The sequence below is a fragment of the Triticum aestivum genome, chromosome 2B, assembly GCF_018294505.1.
Source record: "Triticum aestivum cultivar Chinese Spring chromosome 2B, IWGSC CS RefSeq v2.1, whole genome shotgun sequence".
Lineage (NCBI taxonomy): Eukaryota > Viridiplantae > Streptophyta > Magnoliopsida > Poales > Poaceae > Triticum > Triticum aestivum.
Window position 1 is genome coordinate 19,247,489 of NC_057798.1, and position 27,445 is coordinate 19,274,933.

Consider the following 27,445-nt stretch of genomic DNA (forward strand, 5'->3'; position numbering starts at 1 on the left):
TTGATACTTACTATTTTTATGTGCTGGATTTGGCCCTTATGCATATATTGCTTGCTCCTATGAAAAATTTAGTTGCTTAAATACTTTATTTCTAGATGTATTTGATTTTTTTTGCAAACGCTATTTTGAAATATAGCACGCTATTAGCGCGCTATAACTTCTGTAGCATTTAGAGAAGGGTCTCGCTATATTTTGTAACGCGCTATTTAAAATATTGATAAAAACCCTCAAAATGAAATTTAGATTATAATTGGGTCCTGGAGCGGCCATGGCAACGGAGCCCGCCGTCCGCTGCCTGGCGGACCCGAAGCCCGCGGAGGCGCGTCACCCTCCCCACACCGTCGGCTGGACCTGTGGCTCACTGGCCTGCAGCGTCGGCCACCTCGACTAGCTGCTGCTCTGGCCTGCCCGCGCTCATCTCGCTCCAGATGCCGAGGTCGAGCAGCCGGTGGACGCGCCGCCGGTGTGACCTGTGGCTGTGGGCATAGACCGCTGATGTCTGTGACCCCGCGGCCCGCTCCTGCTGGGTGCTAGCCGCCGCTATCGGCAATCGTGAGTCGTGACTTGGTGTTGTGCGTGTGGACGAAGGAACAAAGCTATTGAGTCGACCGTGCTCGAGATCCTCCGGCTGGCTGGCTTTGTGTGTTGGATCGATCTTCTTGTGATGCTCACGACCTAACAATACAGCACTCCTCGCCCCAAAAACAAAATGTAGTGATCAATCTGTACACAACTACGCTGCATATACGTATACCTAAGAAGTTTTGACAGGAAATCATGGTAGGGCGGGCGCCCACCCTCGCCCTACCGGGGTGATTGCTATCGTATCATTATGCTACTAATAAATTGCTGTAGGTAAGTTATTTCTTCAAGGGTGGTTGAATAGATAACTCAACTTGTAAGGCTTATAAATATATTCTTTGGCACGTTTCGTTCCGTCAAAATTTGTACTTTGAAAACGAGCTCAGCACCGTTGGCAATTTTCAGAGTCTTGAGTTTCTATCTCTTTTTTGCACATTGGAAATCAGGATCCCCGCTTATGGAGAATCTTTCTTTTAGATAATGCAGCGCCTGGAAAGTAGTAAAATTAGACAGGCAGCCAGGAAAAGAAGTGAGTGGAACAAACATACTCATGGGGCGTCTGAAAAAGGCTAAAGGTGAGCGCCATGAAAATACACAAACACGCAGACACAGAGCCACGAGCCAGGGCACACCCACTCCAGTGCCACCGTTTAGCTAAGCTATGATAAGCTAAGCTAGCATCATGGCTTGGTTGCCGCTGCAAGCTGTTGCCTCCGTCCTCGCTTTGCTTGCCGGCGCCGGCGTTGCACACGGCTTCGAGTTCCACGAGGCCACCGTCGACGCCATCCAGCTTGGATTCAGCAACTGACCTCCACGGCGCTCGTCCCGTTCTACCTGGACCAGATGGGCCGCCTCAACCCGCCGCTGCACGCCGTCATCAAGGTCAACCCTGACGTGCTCCAGCAGGCCAAGCGAACCGACGCGGAGCATCGCTCCTCCGGCCATGCCACCGCCTCGCTGCACGGCGTCCCCGTCCTGCTCAAGGACAACATCATGACACGCGACGTGCTCAACACGACGGCCGGCTCCTTGGCCCTCCTCGGCTCCGTGGTGAGGCGCGACGCCGGCGTGGCGGCCCGGCTCCGGCAAGCCGGCGCCGTGGTGCTCGGTAAGGCCAGCCTGTCCGAGTGGGCTAACTTTCGCCCAGTCTACAACGGGTGGAGCGCGTGAGGCGGTCAGATGCGCAACACGTATGTGCTGTCGTCCGAGCCCGTGCGGGTCGAGCTCCGGGTCCCGCGTGGCCGCCCGCGGCGGCGAACATGGCGGCCGTGACGCTCGGCACCGAGACCGACGGCTCCATACTGTGCCCGTCGTCGTTCAACTCAGTCGTCGGCATCAAGCCGACGTTGGAGTTGACCAGCCGGGCCGGCGTCGTCCCCATTACACCGTTGAAGGACACCGTCGGGTGGGTAATTCTTTTGCTTCTTCCTTGGTAATCCCAAATTGTATATGCATGAACTTTGGTTGATGCTTCATCATCGAAATAAAATGCAGACCGATGTGTCGGACGGTGTTGGACGCGGTGCATGTGCTGGACGCCATAGTCGGCTACGACGAGCTCGACGCCGCGGCCACCGGAGCGGCGTCCAAGTACATCCCGCACGGAGGTTACGTGCAGTTCCTGAAGAAAGATGGACTGAGGGGGAAGAGGATCGGCGTCCCCAATGGTTTCTTCCAAGGATATGGAAAGACGCAGCTGAATGTGTACAAGAAACACCTAGCCACAATGAGGTAGTGACCGTTTACATCTCACTGACGATCAATGAATATGACAGGTTACTAGTGTAAATAAATTGTTTACAACCATGAACTGATTCTTGCTTAATTTTTTTCCAAAGGAAACTTGGAGCAGTGGTGGTAGACGTCGCTGCCAATTTGACCGCTCTATTGGTTGAGATTGGTTCCAATGAGGGGATTGCGATGAAGGCAGAATTTAAGGTGAGCATAAACGTGTACTTGTCAGACTTGGTCCATTCCCCGGTCCATTCGCTAGCAGACATCATAGCATTCAACAAGGCACATCCTGTGGAGGTACGCGTAGTATTGCCTCCATTTCAAATTAATTGTCTTAGATTTGTCTACTCCCTCCGTTCCGAATTACTTGTCTTGGATTTGTCTAGATACAGATGTATCTAGACTCAATTTAATGCTAGATACTTCTGTATCTAGACAAATCCAAGACAAGTAATTTAGAACGGAGCGAGTAGATATGATAGAATCAACACGGCAGTCAGTGGAACTTACTCTCTTTGTATGCTCTTAGAAACTTTATTTACATGTTGGTGCAGGAGAGGCTGAAAGATTTCGGCCAGCCTGACCTCATCGCTGCCCAAAGCACAAATGGCATTGGCCCCGTGGAGAGAGCCGCGATCCGGCGGCTGAAGGAACTGAACACGGAAGTGCTGGAGAATCCGATGAAGGAACACCAACTGGACACCATCGTGGCTCCTAACAGCGATATTTCTAGCCTTCTCGCCATCGGTGGCCACCCTGGCATCGTTGTGCCGCGGGGTACGACGACAAGGGTTTCCCCTTTGGCATATGCTTCGGCGGGCTGAAAGGGTATGAGCCGAGGCTGATCGAGATGGCCTATGGTTTGGAGCAGGCTACCAAAGTGAGAAGGCCACCCATGTTCAAGCCCTAGGTAGAACCCACATTCTAAGAGAGTTACATGAAACATCTTGAGTAACGACAATGTACCACTTTACGGCTCCAAATAGGCTTCAGTTACATTTTTCCTCTCTTGGTGTAAGAATAATCTGAAAATGCTACTTCTTGGGCCATCCAGGATTGTATGCAAGGGCAACTTTGAATAAACTGACGATGGTACCACTTACTCTTGGAAACAATAGGGATACCGTGATTTTGAAAGTAAGAGGGGCGGTTCAACGTTAGGCATGGACGTTCGGTAGTAACATATGGAAATTCCAACCGAAAATGGCAGCTCAAAGGAGCAAAATGAGAATTTGGTTAACCACCAAATTTATGTATGACACACAGAACGTTGGTTCTGCTGACTGGTGAACAGCGCGTAATGTTAAGCCTGATGATTAATAGTGTGAAGACTAGACGACTTAGCAGGTTGGGCCGGGCCCACAAGTTCCCTCACTTCCTTCTCGCATCTCCCCATTTCCTTCTCCACAAAGCCATGCACCGTCCACACACACACACACACACACACACACACACACACACACACACACACACACACAAACATCGGCCGCATCATTTATGGCTGATAGCTCCTTGTTCCCTTGATATATACTAGTGGCTGGGGCGCGCCCGGGGCGCGCCACCTGAGGCGTGAATCTGCGTACTAATCTAGCTGCTGGAGCTGATAACGTGATTGTAAAGTACTAATGCGACCCAACAGTTAAAGAAAAGAATGTATGGAGGAGAACTGCAGCAGCAGATATCATTTTTGGCTCAAGATATGCAAGCATCAGAAAGTTCAGGGAGGAATCGTAGCAGCAGCAGAGATAACAATATGTCAACTTTTGCCATGCAAAATGTAGCTGGTACAACATGTTTTCTTTCACCCACCTGTTCCACAATTTATTTTTCAAATCTCAAAGAAAAAAGGAAGTTTGCATGACCAGACATCAGAATAGCAAGATTATCTATCAAGATGCAAGAGTTCATCCTGGTAGATAGATTGAGAAAATGTGATATCTTCAACAGCCAAAGCAAAAAAGTTCTTGGTTGACACCATATGGCCTGGTTCAGCAAAATGTTTGAAATTTTAGTATTATATCTAATTAAAAATATTTGAAGTATGAGTCTTTTTACAGAAATGATAATCTTACAAGTATTGTGTCTTCAGGATGTGAGAACCTCTAACATCAAAATGTTTTATGTTCCTCTTGTGGTCTAGACGTTCCAGCGTGGTATAGAGGGAACTTAAGGGCATAGTCCATCTGAAATTACAAAAGTACAGAATTAGACATAACTTGAACTACTAAGTAACATAGGACTAATATGCTGGTTCAGACTTTTCATAATTGATCTGCCAAGCAAGGTAGGTAAAATGTATAAAAATTTAGAACTCTAAACCAGAACTTACTAGTACAAACCTCTGCCATTTTCCCAACGGCTCAAAGATGAAGATTGGAAGTGTAATAACTGACATTACATCTGATCCTATGTACTTGTTCATCATCTTCCAGTAACAGCCGCGATCCTGCAAGTTAACTGAAGTTGGAAAAACAACATAAAGTGCAGCGATAATAGCATACAACTAAATTTGAGGGCTTAAAAGTGCCTCATCACTTTAGTTCTCAGAGCAATAGTTTCCTCAAGGAAAAACACCATAAAAAAAGGTGAAACGTTTAGTGCACAACATAGCAGACATCACTGAATACTCATCAGGCATCCATGATGCAAATCATCACACGAGATATATCAAGATCTGGTTAACACACGAGATATACGCAGATCTGGTTAAGTAATAAGATTCATAGTGCAAAAGGAAGGATGCAAGGTGCCTGCTCGGATCTGCAGCGGGGTGTGCAATGAATACAAATCCTGGCAAGACAATTTTTAAAGCAGGTCATGGGTGGAGCATAAGCACAAGCACCTGACGAGCGCCACCCCATCCACACAATAAACCAGTCAAACAACAACATTGAATCACTCATATGAACGGATAAAAGCATGAGGAGACACAACATCTCACCAGTGGTACGGCAGGAAGGAAGTAATGAAGAGAACAGGAAACAAGCGGTAGACTAACGATCAACAAATGTGTGCTCACTTCACACCAATCTGCAAAAACAGAACACATGTTAGCAAAGAGGGGTAGCAGCACGGTCGTTGCAAAGAAGGAAACAAGACTAAAATCCACCGCAGTCAGGACCACGTCCATGGAGCCATGAAGCAGACTAAGGAGGTGTCATCTCACCAGAAAATGACAAAGTTGGTCTGGCGCAGGAGGATGGAAAATGCTGCTTCCCATCTATCCTGCCGCAGTCACGACCATGTCGTTACGCTCTGAAATGCTGCTTCCCATATGTCCTACCTTATAGCAGAATTTATCTAAAAAATTAATTTAGTGTAGCTAAAGTATCTATGTGCAAATACAGTTCACCTATAATCATTAACGCATCTGCGTAGAGCATGCACAAATGAAAACAACAACTTCTTTAATAAATAATGTGCATCTAATGATAAGCTACAACAGTATCTTTATTTAGTACAGGGAAGAAAATATTCTTACGAACACACAGGTCTCACCTATGTTGCCAAGATTTCAGTTTCTGTTATTGTCTTATGCCAAAATCTTAGAACACCTTTATTCTCTTCAGGGAAATTATCATGAAGACAATCAGAAGATAATAAACATGATGTATCCCTCCTTCACTAATTCCTTTTCCAATACTAAAGTGTATTAAAAAAAAATCACCTTTATGGTCAGAACCTCAAAGGGTTTCATCCGCACTTAATTTGAGTCCAGACGGCTTGTTTCCCAAATTTTGATCCATGTCTTAGCCTTCCCCCTTGCAAAGCTTCAAAGAATGATAAATATTTTGGGACTCTGGTATACGTCACCATGTCCTTATTAGAGAAGCAATCCGTAGGAATCAGAATCAACTAACCAGTCTGCCATTAAAACAAAAGGAAATTTGGTAGATGAAGTTACAGGGATGAAGTCGAGGGATCAGTACTTTAACCTCACTCCTAGTTGATTCTCAAATTCTAACTATTTTTTAACTCTCCATGGTCTTATAATCAAAAGGAATTTAAGTATTTCTTTGGAATGTTGTGCTAGAATTGTTGATAAGAGAAATATGTACCTCAAGGCAAACAAAGATAGTATGTAACAGTGAAAGGTAAAATTCCAGCCAAAAAAAGAACAATGCAAGGAAAAACATGATAGTAAAAAGACCTATAATCAATATAGGATTTGATTCTTATGTAAGCTGCCCTAAATTTTTTCAACAACATATTTTCTTTTCTTAACTCATAAGTTTTTTTAGCAGATGTGCATTACAGAATCACAATTTCTGTTTTTGCTACTTTAGTTCCACTTTGCATGACAGAAGTGTCACCTTAAAACCTATGGCATAATTATGAGATGCAAAGCATCGAGAGGTGAGAACAGCAGGTGCCAAAATTTATTTGTCAATTCATGAAACATCTCTTTCCTATCACAATATATGTTGGTGAAAAACATATTACTACGAAGCGGAGTAAAAAATGCATTTCTCAGAATACAGAGTTGGACTATGTGTACCCTTTAGTTATAGATCAAGCAGCAGCATAATCGAAAACAAAAGAAAACACACCATAGAGTGCACTTCACTATATCTATTCTTCTCTAAATCAGTAAGTCCTGGAAGAAGGGATGAACGTAATAGCAAAAGATAAAAAGAGCTCACTTGCCATTTGTAGGTTCATATAACTGAAGTAGTAGGCTAACTACAGCAGTACACTTGCCACTTCGCTAGGGCCAAGTTTAGCAATACTTGTGAAAATTCAGACATATAAAAGCATCATTCCAGGTATATAATGATTGCAGCCGCTCCATTTGGATACGTGGTAGATTCAGTCTTCTCAAAATTGGTTCTTACAAATTAACCAATGCATCCAAAGGAATTTGTTTAGATATGAGCATATCCAAAATCTGAGCACATCTAAACACCTATTAGACCAGAGAGGAAGAAAAGGAAAAGCTCACCAACAAATCTTGCAGCCTCCTGCAAATGGCAGGCCAGTCGAATCGGACACGAACGGCACCAGCAACAGCAGCAACCAACCCGCAGGAGAAGGAGGTGTGGCAGGGGGGCACGTCGACCTGGTCTGGCTTGTACTCGTCCTCCCGCGGCTTCCTCGGGACGAGAGCTCGCGTCGCCGCCCGCCTTGTCATCAACGCCATGGGGAGGAGCAGGGCCACGCCTTGCTACGAGGAAGAGGCCCCCGCCGGCGCATCTGACGCCATGGTGGCTGCCCGAGCCCGGGCCTGCGCCGCCCCTGCAGCCATCTGTGTGCGTTGAGACAAGGCGGAGAAGGAATGGGAAGATGAGAGAGATCAGGCTGACCTCAGATGCTTTCTTCCGTCCCTCCGGCGGCGCTGGTGGCAGATCACATATTGAAACCGCCGCCGCCGCCAACTTCTCTTTCCCACCCGATCCGCACGGCCGGTGGCGTACTCGCAGCCGCGTCCCCTCATCCTTCTCTTCCGCCCGGCCTTCCCATCCCCTGGCTGCCTCCTCCCGATGGCCAAGAATTGGAACGAGCAGATCGGGGGAAGAAGAGGAAGGAGAGGTTGCGTGTCATGGGAGAAAGGGGTGGGCGGCTCGAGGCGGCTTCTGTTTCGACTGTTTCTCTCTCCCTTCTCGACGAAGCAAACGAGAAGCGTCGGGCCAGTCAATACGTTACATCGATCTTTTTCGGTGACGTGGACATGCCAGACATCAACCCTCTCTTCAATTGGCCATCTCAAATAGTAGTAACGTCCATGCTGACGTGGACATCGTGAGGGATGGCTCTTGATGCACACCTTATTGTTTTGGATTCGGTGAAAGACCCCCAACACAATTCTGAAAATCAAACTACAGATGTTATTGTTGATGATGGTCGTGATGATAAGGGAGATCCTCGATCCTACCCTCGAGCCTCTCTCGCAAATTCTTGTCAATCGGGCTCCAGGTGTGACAGCCGCCGGCGTGGAGCAGCCGGAGGCGTGGCCAGTGCTTGACGAGAGCGGCCAACGAGGCCCGCTCGATCAGGCCGCCCGACAGCACGAGCCGCTCCAGCAGAGGGAGCTTCTTCGCCACCGCGTGGATGGAGTGCTTGCTGGGCACGTCGTACCGGCACGTCACGTGGAGGCTCCGCAACACGTCGTACCGGCACGTCACGTGGAGGATCTGAATGGCTTCGAGCGACACGCTCCCGTGCGACGCACGCTTCCCGTGTGACGCACGCGTCTCGCGGGATCTGCGAGTCCGCTGCGACTATGTGCCCAACTTGGGCTCGGCGCTGCTGATCTTCCGACCGGGTGCGATCCGCCGGCAGGGGCAGAGGCTAGAGCTCGTCGACGGCGAAGAGGTGGTGGTGGATGCCCGAAGCTGGCTGGAGGATGAGGAGATCAGGGTGGGCCGGATGGTGGAGTTCCCCTGCCACTTGGCGCGTTTTGCGACGGCTGACGGGTGGGGCGCTTTGGTGGCGGTTCCCGAGGTGATTAATGGCGACGAGGGGGAGGGGAGAGGGGTTATCTGGCCGACGCATCGACTTTTCTCCACTTCCTCCACTGCTTCCCCCCTCGCAGATCCGATCCAAAATCGCCTCGGCGCCGCGCAGCTCACTATGTTAGGGTTCGATGACGACACGCCAGCAGCAGATGTGGGCGCTGGCGGTCGGCGACGAGGTGCTGATGGGGAGGCTTCGAGAGATCGACCGTTGGTTCCCGACGGCGAAGACCCTCAACGACGCCTCCGAGATGGTGAGGGATATGCTCAGGGGGGAAGAGACCCTCCGCTGCTTCCCCAACTACGACAGGCAGCCGGCGATGGGGGTCCTCCTCTGGGCGATGCTGGAGGCGGAATCGCTGGATCCGGCGCAGCGGGAGAAGTGGAAAGTGTTTCGCTCCCTCCGCCATCGCCTGATTCAGCCAAGAGCGCCGCCGCCGATGCAGCCGCAGGGGGTGCCGGTGCCGCAGCCGCAGGAGGAACAGCAGGCGCAGCCGCAGGCGGTGGTGATGGGGATTCCATCCCCGGGGTCCAGATGGTTTCCTATCGAGATCGAGGAGGATGAGGAGGGAGAGATGGCGGTGACGGCAACGCCAAGGCGCACGAGGGCGACGGCGACTCCAACATCTCTCCCTCGCCCCTCCCCTCGCTTCCCGAGGCGCTCATCTCGCCTCCTTGCCCTCTCCCGCCGCCAGTAGGGTTCTCGCCGGCCGGGAATCGTTTCTGGTTGCTGGCCGGTGAGGGCTCCGAGGCGGAGGAGGAGGGGATTCCCAACTTCTTCAATAAAGGTACGCTTCCAAATCCCAAATACTTGGCATCTACTGCTTCAATTGAGGTGGGTGATGCTAAAATGGGAAGATTCAAAGGGAATGCTAGATTCCGGAAAAAAAATGAGAGCAAAGGGTTAAAATCCCAGAATGCAGATGACTGCAAAGAGTGGTTAGAGAGGGGTGGGGATGGGTTACATAAGATCAACATAAAAGGGATTGAAAAGGGATTTGCTGACAATAATGGTAGAGATGTTAGAATTGATGCACAAACAGTCTGTGAACATATGAAAAAGGATGCTATACATCCTATTCCCCCATGGTTTGATTCTGTTGGGGTTGATTTTGGAGATATAGTGATTCATGGGGATCCAGTTAGAGTACATGACATCCCAATGGGAAAAGTAAAAAGGAGAGGTGAGGAGAATACCATGGGGAGACCCCTAATTATTTTTGGGGGCTCGATAGGGAATGATTTAAATGTGGACCTGGAGTTGGGCTTGGCGGGATGGGGGCCCAATGGGCTGATGGACACCACAGCCCAGGAAGGTGTTGGTGGGAGGGCTGCTATAAAAAGGGGTGAGGGAGATGGGACTAGTCAACCTCATCAGGTAGGTTTCCCCCCCTTCCCACCGCGCCGCCGCCAGCTGATAAGATGGCTGGAAACCTAGGCAGAGGGTATGGAGGCCCTAGATTCAACCGTGGAGGAGAGGGAGGATTTGCCAGAGGTAGATTCAACTACAGCAACAGAGGAGGGGGTTGGGCTGGAGGGAGACATGCGATGACTGACAGATTTGGCAGCTTGGGAAGAGGTAATGGTAGGTATGGCGTAGGTAATGGGAGTGGCAGAGAAGAGGGAGAGGAAGAAGAATTTGCTGCAGAGGGAAGGGGTGAAACATTGAAATGGCAAGCCAAGACAGGGAAGAAAGAGGGGATGGACAGCAGAAGTGAGAAGGAAATTGATAGGGCAGAGAGCTCAGAAGTGGAAAAGGAGAAGGAGAAAGAGGGGCTGTCACAGAAAGATCAGAGTGCTCAGCAACAGTTGTTGGCTACCCTGCTGTCTCAGTTAGTTCAGGGATTGAAAGGAGGAGAAAAAGAGATTGTTGAAAGATCATTTGGAAAACCAGTGGAAAGCCAGCCTGGTAAGGAGACCCTGAGGAGAGAAGAAGGGAAGAGTGGTAATTTGCAGAAAGATGATAGGAGAGGGGATCAGGATCTAGCTTATGAAGAAGCAGGGTGGAAAAAACAACTGCTAGATCAATTTAGATGATAATAGAAGGGGAGGGGAGAGATTTAATAAGCAGGTGTGTGGCAAATGCAAGGATCCAAGACACTCTACCAGGGAGTGTAGAGTGGGGGCACTGTCTGGTTTGTGGTAGGGAGAATCACATCACCAGTGAATGCAACTTGCTGAAACAAATAAAACCAGTCCCAAAATATGTTGGATATGCTGCTAAAGGGCTGGGAATCCTTTTGGTACAAAGCTATAAAGACATGCTTGTTGCTGAACACACCAATCCCCTGGGTGTGGTGATAGTTAGAGAAGAGAAAATTAATGAAACTGAGCTTACTAAGGCCTTGGGAGAGATGTTTGATTGGGGGTGGCAGTGGAGAGTTAAGGAATTTGGACAAGCTGGTTTCATGATGAGATTCCCCAATAAGGCTAAACTGGTAGAGCTAGCTAAATTCAATGACTTCAATCTGCTTGGTACTGGGGTGGTCATTAAGGTCCAGCCTTGGTCTTTGGATCATCAAGCTGTGGGAAAAATGCATGCTGTCTGGGTGAGGATAAGTAAGGTGCCTGACTGCTTCAAACATTTTCTGGGTATATGTGAAGTCTCTGCTGCAGTGGGGCCTATGCTGGAAGTGGACATGGACACAGTCAATGAAGAAAAAGTTAGGGTCAAATATGGGATTAGAGATGTGGAGAAAATCCCACCCCATTTTGAAATCACTGCCCCTGATCTGCTCATGTTCAGGGTTGGTGTGGATTTAGAGATGGTGGTGGAAGTAGGCTGGTATAAGGAGGAGAAGAGGAAGAATGAAAGTTTGCATAACCTAGAAGAGGGAGAAGGAGAGGCAGACAACAGGAAGAGAACCAGGGTAGAAGACAATTATCACAGGGCCATTTCACTAGGATGCTTGTCGCTCAAACAAAGTGAGGAAGTGGATGGGAAAATGAACAAGATGAAGAAGCATATGGAGGAGAATATGCAACAGTGGCAGGATGAGATGTATAATGAGAAAAGAAAGTGGCAAAAAGAGAATGACATTTTGTTCAACAAAGTCAAGATCTTAGAAGAAGATAAAGCTAGACATCAAGCATTGTGGGCTAAATATGAGCAAAAAATTAAGGAGCTTGAGGAAAAACAATGCAATATGCAGACTAAGATGAACCAACAACAAGAGGAGATTCAGAAGCTAGTCCAAGAAGCAGTTAACAGGGAGCAATATGAAATGGAGCTGGCTAACATGGATTTGGAGGATTATGATAAGGAAAACCAGTACAGGAAAAGTGAAACTGAATCTGGGAAGTACAATGAACCAACTGACTATAATGCTAGTCAGGAATCAATTGGCACCTTGGGAGAGAAAATGGCAGACCTTCATGGTGTGGAGGTCATAGAAAGAGAGGGAGAGGGAAAAGAAGTGGAAATTAAAAGGAGCCTCAGGGACAAAGGAAAAGAAGATCAGAAAATAGAAGAGATGGCTAAGATCAGAGCTGAGGAAAGGGACAATTATGGTAAGGATCCTACTTTTGAATTTGCTAACCCCTCATTGTTGCAAATTAGTTCTATGGTGGGGATTGATTTAGGATGCTCTATTGACATGATTGAAAAGAATGTTGATATTATCAACAAAATGGAGAGAGCTAGAAGGGAGATTTACTTCCAAAGTGTTAAAAGAGAAAATATAGATGAGGTAGGTGAAACAAAAAAAGATATGGAAGAAGGTAGTGACACACCAGTATATATAAATACTGGAGATGTAAATGTTGATGAGTTATGTTCTGATTTAGAACACTCTGATGCTGACATTGAGGAACTACAATATAAAAATATTAAAGGATTTTTCTCTGGGAAAAAAGGAGTTAGAAAAAGCTCACCAGCTTTGAGCTGTGTGAAGCAGACTGTTGGGATTGGGGTTCTGAGAAGGAAAAAAGGGAAGAGGACTGATTAGTCTTTCAATCCTAAAATAGTGTATATTGATTTTGGGTAGACAGTTATTGTTAAAAACTACTTAAAATGAGCGGGGTGTTTTGGAATGTTAGAGGCATTGGGCAAGATCACAAAAAAAGATATATTAGAGAAATGGATCATAGGCTGGACTTTGTGGGGATCTCTGAGACTATTAAGCAAGATTTTACCAAAAATGAATTGCATAATTTGTGTGGGGGAAAAAATTACCAATGGTTTTGGAACTCCCCAAGAGGAATGTCAGGGGGAATACTAGTGGGCATTAATAAAGATATGTTTGATGTTGAACACATTGAAAAAGGGCAATATTTCCTGAGAGTTTTAGTTTTGGACAAGAATATTCAAATGCACTGGAATTTAGTCACAGTATATGGGGATGCTCAGAAGGAAGGGAAAGCTAGTTTCCTTGCTGAATTAGCTAGACTTTATCATGACAATCCTCTGCCCTGTTTGGTTGGAGGGGATTTCAACATTATTAGAAACAACAGAGAGAAAAACAAACCTATGATAAATGAACAGTGGTCCTTTTTATTCAATGCTATTATTGAACAAGCTGGGTTAAGAGAACTTCCTATGAATGGTAGACAATACACCTGGGCTAATAACCAGGAGGACCCTACTTTTGAGAAGCTGGACAGGGTTCTGATGTGTCCTGCATGGGAGGAAAAATATCCTTTTGCTATATTGCAAGCTTGGGCCAGGGAGATCTCTGACCACACTCCCCTGTTCTTGGATACAGGGGAAACACATATTACCAAGTACATTTTCAGATATGAGAATGGGTGGTTTTTAAGAGAGGGCTTCAAAGAACTAATTTATAAAACCTGGAACAAAAATTTCAAAGGGGATGTGTTGGATAGATGGCAGTCAAGGATGAGGGAGTTGAGGAAAAAAGCCAAGGGGTGGAATAAAAATATGGATGCTTGGTACAAAAAAATCAAAATAGAAATCATAAAAGAATTGGATGAGATTGATAAAAGAGCAGAAAGAATGGGGATGTCTGCTGCAGATAGAACTGAGCAAAAAGAGCTTAGATTACAGCTGAAGAGAATTATGACACAAGAAGAAATGAAGTGGATTCAGAGATATAAAGACAAAGAAATAAGAGATGGAGATGGAAACACTAGATACTATCATGCAAAAGTGAATGGGAGAAGAAGGAAAAACAGAATAATTTCTTTAGAACAAGATGAAGGAACTATTGAAGGTGATGATAATCTGATGGAATATATCACTAACTTCTATAAAAATCTTTTTGGGCATCCTGAGGAATCCAACATATCCTTGAGAGATATGGAATGGAAAAAATATCTACACAAGATAAAGAGGAATTGCTGTCCCCCTTTTCCTTGGATGAGATTCATCAAGTGGTTATGGGGATGAAAAGAAATAAAAGCCCTAGACCTGATGGATTCCCTGTAGATTTTTATCAGGATTTCTGGGATCTGGTTAAGTGGGAACTGAAAGCTGTAGTTGAGGGGTTTGCCAGGGGGGATATCAACATTGCTAGGATTAACTATGGCATCATTACCTTGGTGCCTAAAACTAATGATGCCAAACAAATACAAAAATTCAGGCCTATTTGCTTGTTAAATGTGAGTTTCAAAATAATTACAAAAGTTTTGATGAACAGGCTGACAAAATGTGTTGCACCTGTCATATCCAGAACACAAGCTGCATTTATCAATGGGAGATATATTATGGAGGGAGTGGTTAGTTTACATGAAGCCTTGAACACGTTTCATAAAGATAAAGAAGATTCTTTGGTTTTTGAAGTTGATTTTGAAAAATCCTATGATAAAATTAAATGGCCCTTTGTTATACAGATGCTAAAACAAAAAGGTTTCCCTGATAAATGGTGTGATTGGGTGATGGAAACAATGAGAGGGGGGCATGTAGGAATCAAAGTTAATGATGAGATTGGACCTTTCTTCAAAACCTATAAAGGCTTAAGGCAGGGAGATGCTATGTCACCATTGCTGTTTGATGTGGCTGCGGATGCTTTAGCAGTTCTAATGAATAATGCCCTAAACATGGACATTGTTAAGGGAGTCTTGGGGAATAATGGAAACAAAGGTGTAAATATGTTGCAATATGCTGATGACACCATTTTTTTGCTTAAAGATGATGAAACTAGTGTAAGAAACCTCAAATTCATTTTGGGGGCCTTTGAACAGATGTCTGGGCTAAAAATAAACTTCCATAAGAGTGAGTTGATGTTGTTTGGTAAAGCTAAAGAGAAACAATTACTTTACCAGGAAATATTAACTTGCAAAATGGGAGATTTACCTATTAGATATTTGGGGATGCCTGTGTCTGACTCTAGGATCAGAAACACTCATTGGAGTTGTGTTACAGATAAAATTGAGAAAAGATGTGGGTGTTGGCAGGGGAAATTGTTAGGATCTATTGCTGGTAGGATTACCCTGGTACAAGCGTGCTTGACCAATATTCCATTGTTTATGATGTCCTTTTATGCTGTTCCAAAAGGAATCATTAAAAAAGCTGATTTTTACAGGGCAAGACTGGTATGTCAAGAGGATGAAAATGTTAGAAAATATCACTTAGTCAATTGGAAAGAATGTTGCTTACCCAGGGAAATAGGGGGGCTACGGATTTTGAATTTAGAAGTCATGAATATAGCTTTATTAGCTAAGTGGTTCTGGAAAATGGAAACAGAGGAGGGGATGTGGCAAGATGTTTTGAAAAAAAAATATGGGAAGAATGAATGCCTGGCTCTGATGGAAAAAAAGCCAGGAGAATCTCAGTTCTGGACTAGTCTTCTGAATATTAAGGAGATTTTTTACAAATTTGTTAAAAAAACCCGGGGAGGGAAAGAATATTAGGTTCTGGGAGGATACCTGGGTAGATGATAAGCCCCTGAAAGATGCTTATCCTAGATTCTATGACATTTGCTTTGATCATAAAATAACCGTATATGAAGCCATCCAAAAAGGATGGAAGGGGTTCAGATTCAGGAGAACTTTGCATGGAGAAACTTTAGATCTGTGGAATGCTTTGAAAAGTAGATGTGAAATGATAGAAATGGAAGGGGGAAAGACAAAATTGAATGGACCCTCACTGCTGATAAGAAATTCTCTGTTAAATCGTTATACAAGGAAATGATTACGTCTGGGATTAAATTTCCACAGAAATATTTGTGGAAAATCAAAGTCCCTGCCAAAATAAAAGTCTTCTTGTGGCTAGTGAATAAAAAAAGCATCTTAACTAGGGATGTTTTACTTAAAAGGGGGTGGAAAGGAGGAAAAGAATGTGTTTTTTGTGGACAAAATGAATCAATTGATCACTTGCTGTTCAATTGTTCTGCGGCATCCTTGCTGTGGAGCTTGGTCAGATGTGTGTGTGGCTTGAAAACTAATCCTTTAAATGTGAAAGATTGTTTTGGGGGATGGATAAACAAATTCAATAAGGAAGACAAGAAAATGGTGCTGATTGGTGTCTCTTCTTTATTCTGGGCTATTTGGAAAAGCAGAAATGCAACTGTCTTTGAGAAAAAAAGGATTAATGATCCTTTGCAGATTATCAAACTAATGGTCCGATGGTTGCTTGATTGGTCTATTTTGCAGACAAAGGAGCCGCCAAAAAAATGCTGGAACTGGGGGCAAGAATACTAGAACGGGCAGCAAGTGAGGTGTACACAGCAGGGCAGGGGTGGCGACTTAATGTGGCAAGGCTCCCTGGATGATGGCTGCAACACCTTCTTTCTGCTACTGTTCTAAGTCTGTTTAGGCCTGCTAGTGGCTAGCTTTATCAGTATGTCCTTCTTTAGTTTGTGTCGATCAGACTTTGCTGGCCCTGTTGGCCTTGTATGTGTGTCTGGAGACTTTGTTTCTGTGCGTTTGGATGTTGAACCTGTCTTTTGCTGTTGGTACTCTGAGAACTATGTAAGTTTGGTTTTCAGTAATGAAAATCGGAAGGGGGAAACCCTTCTTTGATAAAAAAAAAAGATGGTCGTGATGATAATGCAACAGAGGTTGAGGCTGCTGAAGCAGAAATTGATGATGGTAATATTGCCAATGAAGGGGGTTATGGTAATAGCACCGATGGAGGTGCTGATGTTGATACTGCTAATGAAGGTGATAATGTGGATTGGAGACAATAGCACTGAAAACGATGTCTTGGAGAAGATAAAGTACAAAGATATGATTGAAGATTTTATTTCAAGAAATACTAGACGGATGCCCCTTTTTGGTAGAACATGAGGTCTGTTCATTGCTTTGCAATCCCTTTACCTTCTTACCATTTGTGTTGATATATGCTTAAATAAGGTAGAAATAAGGCACACTTGAAATTGTATAATAAAGCGAGAGTATTATTTACACATATTAATTCTTCTTTTATGTGAATTGTTCAAAATTTTGGGCCACATTTTGGTTTTCATCCAGGGCCCCGAATTTCTGGAGACGGCCCTGGTAGTGGGGATCAACCCTTTAAGAATGTAAGATTCATTCAAGGATATGGCTCACCATGGAAAAGAGGAGGTACAAATCGATCTTGTTCTACACCTCTTTAAACCTTTCAGCCGGCCATGACGAAGTGGGGTGCCGTTTCATTAAACCGGGTAGTCTAGTCTACGTGAACAAAATTAAAAAGATAACACGGTTTCCTCTAGGTTTCCGACCACAGCCAACTCTGCCGAACGACCTGCGATACAAAACTGCAACTTAGCAAATAAACAAGACAAAAGCAGGCCGAATGCCAACATCAATACCTACACACAGCAGACTTTAAAACAAGAGGAACCATATTTATAGCTGGACTTTTTGAAGAAACTGCTTGCACGGAGAGGAAGAAAGACGATTTCGATCGATGGTACATTTCACATCTGAAACCATGCTGCATGAATCACTACTACTCCGTCAACAGCATAACAATCCTTCTTTTCCAGGTTAGTACCAACGTTTTACTAGATCTAAATCAAGTTTTAATCTAACATTCCAACCTTTAAAAATTAAAATGAGGTAACACAGATATTGGACGGGGCTGAGACCATATGAATGGCTTTGAATGAGAAGCTATACAAATAAAGTGGGCCTGTTGTGCCCGTGCGCAACTCCAGGCTAAAACCAAAGTAAATACGGAAAAAGGGCTAAAGAACTAAGTGTTGGAACTAACCACGCTGTATAGCCTGGTCCGGCTCGGACTTGGACAGACACCAGGTAGTATACGAGTCATAATCCTACATAGCTAGGCGCTGTTAGTTTTAGGTGGTATAAATACTCATGTATCCCCTTGTCTGGCTATGCTCCATCTTCCCCACACAAAATATTTAAATCATGCACAACCCCGATGACAAGCCAAGCAATTGTTTCATACTTATGACATTCTCAAAACTTTTTCAATCTTCACACAATACATGTGGTTGTGAAGAAGATAAAAAGTAGACCAGATCGAAAGTAATAAGATCAACAGGACCGACAAGGCCCTGTTAAGCCATCAATCATCTGCGTCCTCGTGTGTTCTCGTCGAGTTGTTTCGCTGGTTAGATCGAGCAATCAAGCCAGCGACTACTGGTCTACTACGTGCGTAAGCTAGCTCGACGGCTAGGCTGCTTGGTTGCTTGGTGACAACGCTGAGGAGCCCTGCTGAAGGTCCAGGTGCTCGAAAAGGGTGCGATTCTCAAAGTACTCCAAGATAATCAGCCTCTCCATCTCCGTTATCCTCCCGTTTTGCGGGCGCTTCTCCTTGCTCACACACGTTCCAAGGAGGCGGACAATGTGTTTGTGTCGGAGCCGTCGTAGAATGTGGAGCTCCGTTCCGAATTGCTCTAGCACGAACTCCCGTTGCGTCTGCCTGAAGCACTCCCGTTGCGTCTGCCTGAAGCGCTTGATGGCCACCACTTGCCCATCGTGAAGCCTGCCCCTGTACAGGGTTGCAGAGTTGCCATTACCGATCACGGTGTCAAGGGCGAAGTTATTGGTGGCAGCCACCATCTCAGCGAACGTGAATTCCTGGGTCGTCTGTGGCAGTACCTCCTGAGCCATCACCGTAGACTCCTGAGAAAGAGACCACAAATGAGCAGTGAGCATGTATCCCTTCGTCAGTCGTCACGGAACACGTACTTATCAATTTCTACATCATTTTCTCTGGGAACGGGCGTTCAATTTCTATTAAAGTTGACACATACCTGCAGCAGCTGGGACGACTTTGGAAGTGGATGCGGCGGTTCACCCCTCATGGATTCACTTTGTACGAGGACGTTGTAGATTCGTTCAAGGCGCCGTGTTATGCCGATGTGGCTGATCACAGGGAAGAGGATGAGGTACGAGTTGATCTTGCTCTGCACCTCCTTGAACCTCTCGGCCATCCTGGCGGCCATGACGAACTGGTAGATTGTGCTCCTGCCCTGGCATGACACGACAAGCTCATGGGCGTCCCACAGCGTGTCCCCCAGCCCGGTGAACGGCTGCGCCGCCTCCGGTTCCTGTACGTGTGGCAGCAGCTGCGCGATCATGAGGACCCGACGAGCGAGTTGCTCGCACTCATTCCTGTTCTTCCGAGCCGTCAGCGCAGCCTGCACGATCATGGAGATGAGGCCGCCTACGTCCGCGCCAACCAGCTGCGCCACTGTCGCTGCCTGACCCAGCCCACTCCACAGAGCCATGGCAGGCGCCTCTAGCTGCACCCAAGGTCCAGACTCCAAATGATCGCGTGATTTGCCTCGGATTTGCGGGTTGAAATTTGAAGTCGTTTCTGATTGTGTTCTGCTGGCGTGATGGAGGCCTCCCGGAAACTCCCTGGAAGGCGATGGGGACGCGCTTGAGTTGGACGTATGCTTTGTGTTTATCACCCAAGTGCCTGAGTTTTCTATTGTTTTTCGGATTGTACAATGTTAAGCTACAAACAACTGACCAGCATCTCAACCAACATAAAACGATTACTCTATACAGAACAAACATGCACCCTTGCTCTTGACTCTTGAGTAGGGACAATGTAACACTGCGGCTAAAAAAAGGCTCCACTTAGACTTTTCTCTTTACATGTCAAAGAATAAAAACCTGGAAGTATTACTTATCGGGTTTCGGGTCAGCAAAAACTGTGAATAAACTAGCAATGAGGCGGTAAAGGAGAAGCAACAGGCACCATCTACAGGTAACCAAAGAGATACATCGTGTAATTAAGACCCGGTCTATTTCCCATGCCATGATCTCAAATTGCTTCGTCCTCGATGGCACAAGCCTATCATTTCCCTCCCATCCATTCCTGGCCCCTACAGCTCTTAGCGAAGTCCTAGTTGGAGATGCTCTTAGATAGCGGGAGAAAAAAAAATGAGTGGTAAATTAGACACCACTCATCTAAAAGGCTAAAGGCGAGTGGCATGAAAGTACACAACCGAGGAAATCTTTACGAAAAATAAAGTTTGTGTTGTTTGAGGACGCCAACACAGCTTACTTCCAGGCCATCGCTAATGGCCGTAGACGACGCTGCTCCATTCCCCTTTTATGGGAAGGAGGTCACAGCTGTCTCAAGACACTCAGACTATCCGCCTGCTGGTCGACGACTTCTACAAGTAATTATTTGCGGGGCGCCCTCGGAGTGGTATCGCCCTTGCCGATCATATTTGGTCTCTTGACCAGCAAATCTCCCCGGAGGAGAATGCGGCCCTGCTCGCCCCATTTGATGCCGTGGAGGTGGAGGCCTTTGTCAAAGCCATGAACCCGGCCTCGGCTCCAGGCCCCGATGGGTTGCCGGTCCGCTTTTTCCCGGCTTTCTGGCCGATGATCAAAGAGATCATCCTTGACCTGTTCCGTGAGTTCTCTAGGGGAACATTAGACATGTCACGGCTTAACTACGGGATCATCTTCCTGATTCCCAAGGTGCCGGGAGCTGCAGACATTAGGCAGTTCCGCCCTATCACAGTCATCAATGTGATATTTTGGATTTTGGCGAAGGGGTACGCCACTAGGGCGGCCCTAACCGCTCCCCGGATTCATTAGCTGAACCAGTCGGCCTTCACGAAAGGCAGGTATATTCTGGATGGGATCCTCATTCTTCACGACGTCATCCATGAGGTCAAGAGCAAGCATCTTCGCGCGGTGTTCCTCAAAATTGACTTCCATAAAGCATATGACACCGTTCATTAGTCCTTCCTTCGGGAGGTGTTGCTCAAGCGTGGATTTGACTCCCACTGCGTTGCTCCAGTGATGCAGTTAGTGATGAGTGGTCGGACGACTGTGAACATAAATGGGGAGATCGGGCCCTACTTCATGACTGGGCAAGGAGTACGGCAAGGAGATCCGATCTCCCCATTTCTTTTCAACCTTGTGGTCGACGCCCTGGCTTCGATCCTAGATTTGGCCAAACGCGCCGGCCACATTAGGGGGATTTGCCCCCATCTTGTGGTCAATGGAGGTCTGACCCACCTCCAATATGCAGATGACTCCATTATGATGGTGGAAGGATCGGACGAGGACATTCAGAACCTCAAGTTCCTCCTCCTCTGCTTTTAGGAGATGTCAGGACTCATGATTAACTTCGCTAAAAGTGAGGTGATGGTCCTTGGATATTCTCAGACGGAAGCTCAGCGAATTGCCAATCGCTTGAATTGCCGCTTGGGGTCCTTCCCGACCACTTACCTTGGCATGTCAATTAGTGACACACATCTATTGGAGAAGGACTTCCGTCCAATAATCGTCAAGCTCCAACCTAGGATGGAGCCTTGGCAGGGGAGATGGCTTTCCAAAGCCGCTCGAGTGATTCTGATGAACTCTTCCCTTATTAGCCTACTGATGTACATCATGGGATTCTATAGTCTACATGAATCCCTTCATCATGAGGTCACCAAACTACTCTCCAGATTCTTCTGGGCTGGAGAGAACAATAAACAGAAGTGCCACATGGTGAAATGGTCTAGGATTTGTAAGCGTATGGAACAAGGAGGCCTTGGGGTTATTTCTTCCAAGCGGATGAATATTGGCCTCCTCTCCAAATGGCTTTGGCGGATTCAGACCGATGAGGGCGGCCTGTGGCTAGATATTATCCGCACGAAGTACCTTCGCGGGTAACCGCTGGCCTTCGCCCCTAGATCTGGAGGGTCCCAATTCTGGCAATCGGTGATCCGTATGATGCCGGTCTTCACATTGGGACCTCCATTAACGTGGGCACCGGATCTGGCACCTTATTCTGGCTGGATAGATGGGTCGGGACCCATCCCTTTGCGGATCGATTTAGGCGTTATTCTCGATCTGTGTCCGCCCACAGCTCTCTATGGCTGTGTCCTCAACTAACTTGGGCACTATTGCCTTCCTGTTGGAAATATGCCCTAGAGGCAATAATAAAAGTATTATTACTATATTTCCTTGTTCATGATAATTGTCTTTTATTCATGCTATAACTGTATTATCCGGAAATCATAATACACGTGTGAATACATAGACCACAATATGTCCCTAGTGAGCCTCTAGTTGACTAGCTCGTTGATCAACAAATATTCATGGTTTCCTGGCTATGAACATTGGATGTCGTTGATAACGGGATCACATCATTAGGAGAATGATGTGATGGACTAGACCCAATCCTAAGCATAGCACAAGATCGTGTAGTTCGTTTGCTAGAGCTTTTCCTATGTCAAGTATCTCTTCCTTAGACCATGAGATCGTGTAACTCCCGGATACCGTAGGAGTGCTTTGGGTGTATCAAACGCCACAACGTAACTGGGTGACTATAAAGGTGCACTACAGGTATCTCCAAAAGTGTCTGTTGGGTTGACACGGATCGAGACTGGGATTTGTCACTCCGTATGACGGAGAGGTATCTCTCGGCCCACTTGGTAATGCATCATCATAATGAGCTCAAAGTGAACAAGTGGTTGGTCACGAGATCATGCATTATGGTACGAGTAAAGTGACTTGCCGGTAACGAGACTAAACAAGGTATTGGGATACCGACGATCGAGTCTCGGGCAAGTAACGTACCGATTGACAAAGGGAATTGTATACGGGGTTTGATCGAATCCTCGACGTCGTGGTTCAACCGATGAAATCATCGTGGAACATGTGGGAGCCAACATGGGTATCCAGATCCAGTTGTTGGTTATTGACCAGAGAGTCGTCTCGGTCATGTCTGCATGTCTCTTGAACCCGTAGGGTCTACACACTTAAGGTTCGGTGACGCTAGGGTTATTAGGAAGACTTGTATGTGATTACCGAATGTTGTTCGGAGTCCCGGATGAGATCCCGGATGTCACGAGGAGTTCCGGAATGGTCCGGAGGTGAAGATTTATATATGGGAAGTTGTCATGAGGACACCGGAAAGTTTTGGGGGCATATCGGTATTGTACTGGGGCCACCGAAGAGATTCCGGGGGTCCACCGGGAGGGGCCACCCCTCTCGGAGGGCCACATGGGCCGCAAGGGGCAGGGAACCAGCCCTTGGAGGGCTAGGTGCGCCCCCCACCTTGGGCCCATGCGCCTAGGGTTGGGGGGGAAACCCTAGAGGGGGCGCCCCCTTTGCTTGGGGGGCAAGTCCCCCCTCCCTGTCCGCCGCCCCCCCTCTAGATCCCATCTAGAGGGGCCGGCCCCCCTTTGCCCTTCCCCTATAAATAGAGGGGTGAGGGGAGGGCTGCTGTACACAACCCAAGGCGCAGCCCCTCCCCTCCCCAACACCTCTCCTCCTCCGTTACGTGCTTGGCGAAGCCTTGTCGGAGTACTGCTGCACCAACACCACCACGCCGTCGTGCTGCCGTTGGAGCAATCTTCCTCAACCTCTCCTTCCTCCTTGCTAGATCAAGACGGAGGAGACGTCGTCCGTACCGTACGTGTGTTGAACGCGGAGGTGCTATCCGTTCAGCACTTGGTCATCGGTGATCTGAATCATGGCGAGTACGACTCCATCATCACCCTTCCCTTGAACGCTTCCGCACGCGATCTACAAATGGTATGTAGATGCAAACTCACTCCCTTGACTCGTTGCTTAGATGAACTCATAGATGGATCTTGGTGAAACCGTAGAAAATTTTTTAATTTTCTGCAACGTTCCCCAACAGTGGCATCATGAGCTAGGTCTATGCGTAGTTCTCTATTGCACGAGTAGAACACAATTTTGTTGTGGGCATGGATCTTGTCAACTTGCTTGCCACTACTAGTCTTTTCTTGCTTCAGCGGTATTGTGGGATGAAGCGGCCCGGACCAACCTTACACGTACGCTTACGTGAGACCGGTTCCACCGACAAACATGCACTAGTTGCATAAGGTGGCTGGCGGGTGTCTGTCTCCCCCACTTTAGTTGGAGCGGATTCGATGAAAAGGGTCCTTATGAAGGGTAAATAGAAGCTGACAAAATCACGTTGTGGTTATTCGTAGGTAAGAAAACGTTCTTGCTAGAACCCAATTACAGCCACGTAAAAGATGCAGCAACAATTAGAGGACGTCTAACTTGTTTTTGAAGCGATTGTCATGTGATGTGATATGGCAAGAAGTTGTGATGAATGATGAATGATATATTGTGATGTATGAGATCATGTTCTTGTAATAGGAATCACAACTTGCATGTCGATGAGTATGACAACCGGCAGGAGCCATAGGAGTTGTCTTTATTTTTTGTATGACCTGCGTGTCATTGAAGAACGCCATGTAAATTACTTTACTTTATGCTAAACGCGTTAGCCATAGAAGTAGAAGTAGTCGTTGGCGTGACAACTTCATGAAGACATGATGATGGAGATCATGATGGTGGAGATCATGGTGTCATGCCGGTGACAAGATGATCATGGAGCTCCGAAGATGGAGATCAATGGAGCTATATGATATTGGCCATATCATGTCACTACTATATAATTGCATGTGATGTTTATTATGTTTATGCATCTTGTTTACTTAGAACGACGGTAGTAAATAAGATGATCCCTTACAACAATTTCAAGAAGTGTTCTCCCCTAACTGTGCAGCGTTGCTAAAGTTCGTCGTTTCGAAGCACCACGTGATGATCGGGTGTGATAGATCCTTACGTTCACATACAACGGGTGTAAGACAGTTTTACACATGCAAAACACTTAGGGTTAACTTGACGAGCCTAGCATGTATAGACATGGCCTCGGAACACAGAGACCGAAAGGTCGAACACGAGTCGTATGGAAGATACGATCAACATGAAGATGTTCACCGACGATGACTAGTCCATCTCACGTGATGATCGGACACAGCCTAGTCGACTCGGATCGTGTAACACTTAGATGACTAGAGGGATGTCTAATCTGAGTGGGAGTTCATTGAATAATTTGATTGGATGAACTTAATTATCATGAACTTAGTCTAAAACCTTTGCAAATATGTCTTGTGGATCAAATGGCCAACGCTCATGTCAACATGAACTTCAACGCGTTCCTAGAGAAAACCAAGCTGAAAGATGATGGCAGCAACTATACGGACTGGGTCCGGAACCTGAGGATCATCCTCATAGCTGCCAGGAAACAATATGTCCTAGAAGGACCGCTAGGTGACACTCCCGTCCCAGAGAACCAAGACATTATGAACGCTTGGCAGTCTCGCACTGATGATTACTCCCTCGTTCAGTGCGGCATGCTTTACATCTTAGAACCGGGGCTCCAAAAGCGTTTTGAGCAACACGGAGCATATGAGATGTTCGAGGAGCTGAAACTAGTTTTCCAAGCTCATGCCGGGTCGAGAGATATGATGTCTCCGACAAGTTCTATAGTTGTAAGATGGAGGAAAACAGTTCTGTCAGTGAGCACATACTCAAAATGTCTGGGTTGCACAACCGTATGACCCAGCTGAACATCAACCTCCCAGATGAGGCGGTCATTGACGGACTCCTTTAGTCGCTCCCACCAAGCTACAAGAGCTTTTGATGAACTACAATATGCAGGGGATGGTGAAGACCATTCCTGAAGTATTTTCAATGCTAAAGTCAGCAGAGGTTGAGATCAAGAAAGAACATCAAGTGTTGATGGTCAATAAGACCACTAAGTTCAAGAAGGGCAAGGGCAAGAAGAACTTCAAGAAGGATGACAAGGATGTTGCCGCGCCCGGTAAGCCAGTTACCGGGAAGAAGTCAAAGAATGGACCCAAGCCTGAGACTGAGTGCTTTTATTGCAAGGGGAAGGGTCACTGGAAGCGGAACTGCCCCAAATACTTAGCGGATAAGAAGGCCGGCAACACCAAAGGTATATTTGATATACATGTAATTGATGTGTACCTTACCAGTACTCATAGTAACTCTTGGGTATTTGATACCGGTGCCGTTGCTCATATTTGTAACTCACAGCAGGAGCTGCAGAATAAGCGGAGACTGGCGAAGGACGAGGTGACGATGCGCGTTGGGAATGGTTCCAGGGTCGATCTGATCGCCGTCGGCACGCTACCTCTACATTTACCTACGGGATTAGTTATAAACCTTAATAATTGTTATTTGGTGCCAAGTTTGAGCATGAACATTGTATCTGGATCTCGTTTAATACGAGATGGCTACTCATTTAAATCCGAGAATAATGGTTGTTCTATTTATATGAGAGATATGTTTTATGGTCATGCCCCGATGGTCAATGGTTTATTCTTAATGAATCTCGAGCGTAATATTACACATATTCATAGTGTGAATGCCAAAAGATGTAAAGTTGATAACGATAGTCCCACATACTTGTGGCACTGCCACCTTGGTCACATTGGTGTCAAGCGCATGAAGAAGCTCCATGCTGATGGACTTCTAGAGTCTCTCAATTATGAATCATTTGACACATGCGAACCATGCCTCATGGGCAAAATGACCAAGACTCCGTTCTCCGGAACAATGGAGCAAGCAACCAACTTGTTGGAAATCATACATACCGATGTGTGCGGTCCAATGAGCGTTGAGGCTCGCGGAGGATATCGTTATGTTCTCACTCTCACTGATGACTTGAGTAGATATGGATATGTCTACTTAATGAAACACAAGTCTGAAACCTTTGAAAAGTTCAAGGAATTTCAGAATGAGGTAGAGAATCAACGTGACCGAAAGATAAAGTTCCTACGATCAGATCGTGGAGGAGAATACTTAAGTCACGAATTTGGTACACACTTAAGGAAATGTGGAATCGTTTCACAACTCACGCCGCCTGGAATACCTCAGCGTAACGGTGTTTTCCAACGTCGTAATCGCACTCTATTGGATATGGTGCGGTCTATGATGTCTCTTACCGATTTACCACTATCATTTTGGGGATACGCTCTAGAGACAGCTACATTCACTTTAAATAGGGCACCGTCTAAATCCGTTGAGACGACACCGTATGAATTATGGTTTGGGAAGAAACCTAAGCTGTCGTTTCTAAAAGTTTGGGGATGCGATGCTTATGTCAAGAAACTTCAACCTGAAAAGCTCGAACCCAAGTCGGAAAAATGCGTCTTCATAGGATACCCTAAGGAAACCGTTGGGTATACCTTCTACTTAAGATCCGAGGGCAAGATCTTTGTTGCCAAGAACGGATGCTTTCTGGAAAAAGAGTTTCTCTCGAAAGAAGTAAGTGGGAGGAAAGTAGAACTCGATGAAGTACTACCTCTCGAACGGGCAAGTAGTGCAGCTCAGGAAAATGTTCCTGTGATGCCTACACCAACTGAAGAGGAAAATAATGATGATGATCAAGGTAGTTCAGATCAAGTTGCTATCGAACTTCGTAGGTCCACAAGGACACGCTCCGCACCAGAGTGGTACGGCAACCCTGTCCTGGAAATCATGTTGTTAGACAACGGTGAACCTTC

The 27,445-nt window shown here is 46.2% G+C and overlaps 1 protein-coding gene and 1 pseudogene across 9 annotated transcripts; one reads left to right on the forward strand and one right to left on the reverse strand.

Annotated features, from left to right (window-relative positions):
* The first annotated feature begins 1,149 nt into the window (after positions 1-1,149).
* The window catches only part of LOC123043156 (probable amidase At4g34880), a 32,902-nt pseudogene continuing 6,606 nt past the window's right edge, over positions 1,150-27,445 (forward strand).
* Positions 4,061-7,885, reverse strand: LOC123043157 (uncharacterized). 9 transcript variants are annotated; one of them, XR_006419046.1, is made up of 7 exons: positions 7,620-7,885; positions 7,259-7,551; positions 5,984-7,146; positions 5,258-5,599; positions 4,656-4,762; positions 4,389-4,499; positions 4,061-4,299 (listed from the first exon to the last, which is right to left on the reverse strand). XR_006419046.1 is itself a non-coding variant. In XM_044465514.1 (4 exons), exons 1-4 carry the CDS (start codon positions 5,444-5,446, stop codon positions 4,257-4,259), a joined length of 450 nt encoding a protein of 149 aa, XP_044321449.1. In that variant the 5' UTR covers positions 5,447-7,251; the 3' UTR covers positions 4,061-4,256. The 9 variants fall into 9 exon arrangements, 1 of the variants encoding a protein (XP_044321449.1); XR_006419043.1 differs by having other exon boundaries at positions 5,258-6,180; XR_006419040.1 differs by having other exon boundaries at positions 5,258-7,146.

Coding starts and splice junctions, on each gene's coding strand:
- LOC123043157 (XM_044465514.1), bottom strand. CDS start 5,446: ATGGACGTGGTCCTGACTGCGGTGGATTTTAGTCTTGTTTCCTTCTTT. Junction 4,763..5,257: donor TCCTTCCTGCCGTACCACTG/GTGAGATGTTGT, acceptor GTTAACTTGCAG/GATCGCGGCTGTTACTGGAA. Junction 4,500..4,655: donor CCGTTGGGAAAATGGCAGAG/GTTTGTACTAGT, acceptor TTGTAATTTCAG/ATGGACTATGCCCTTAAGTT.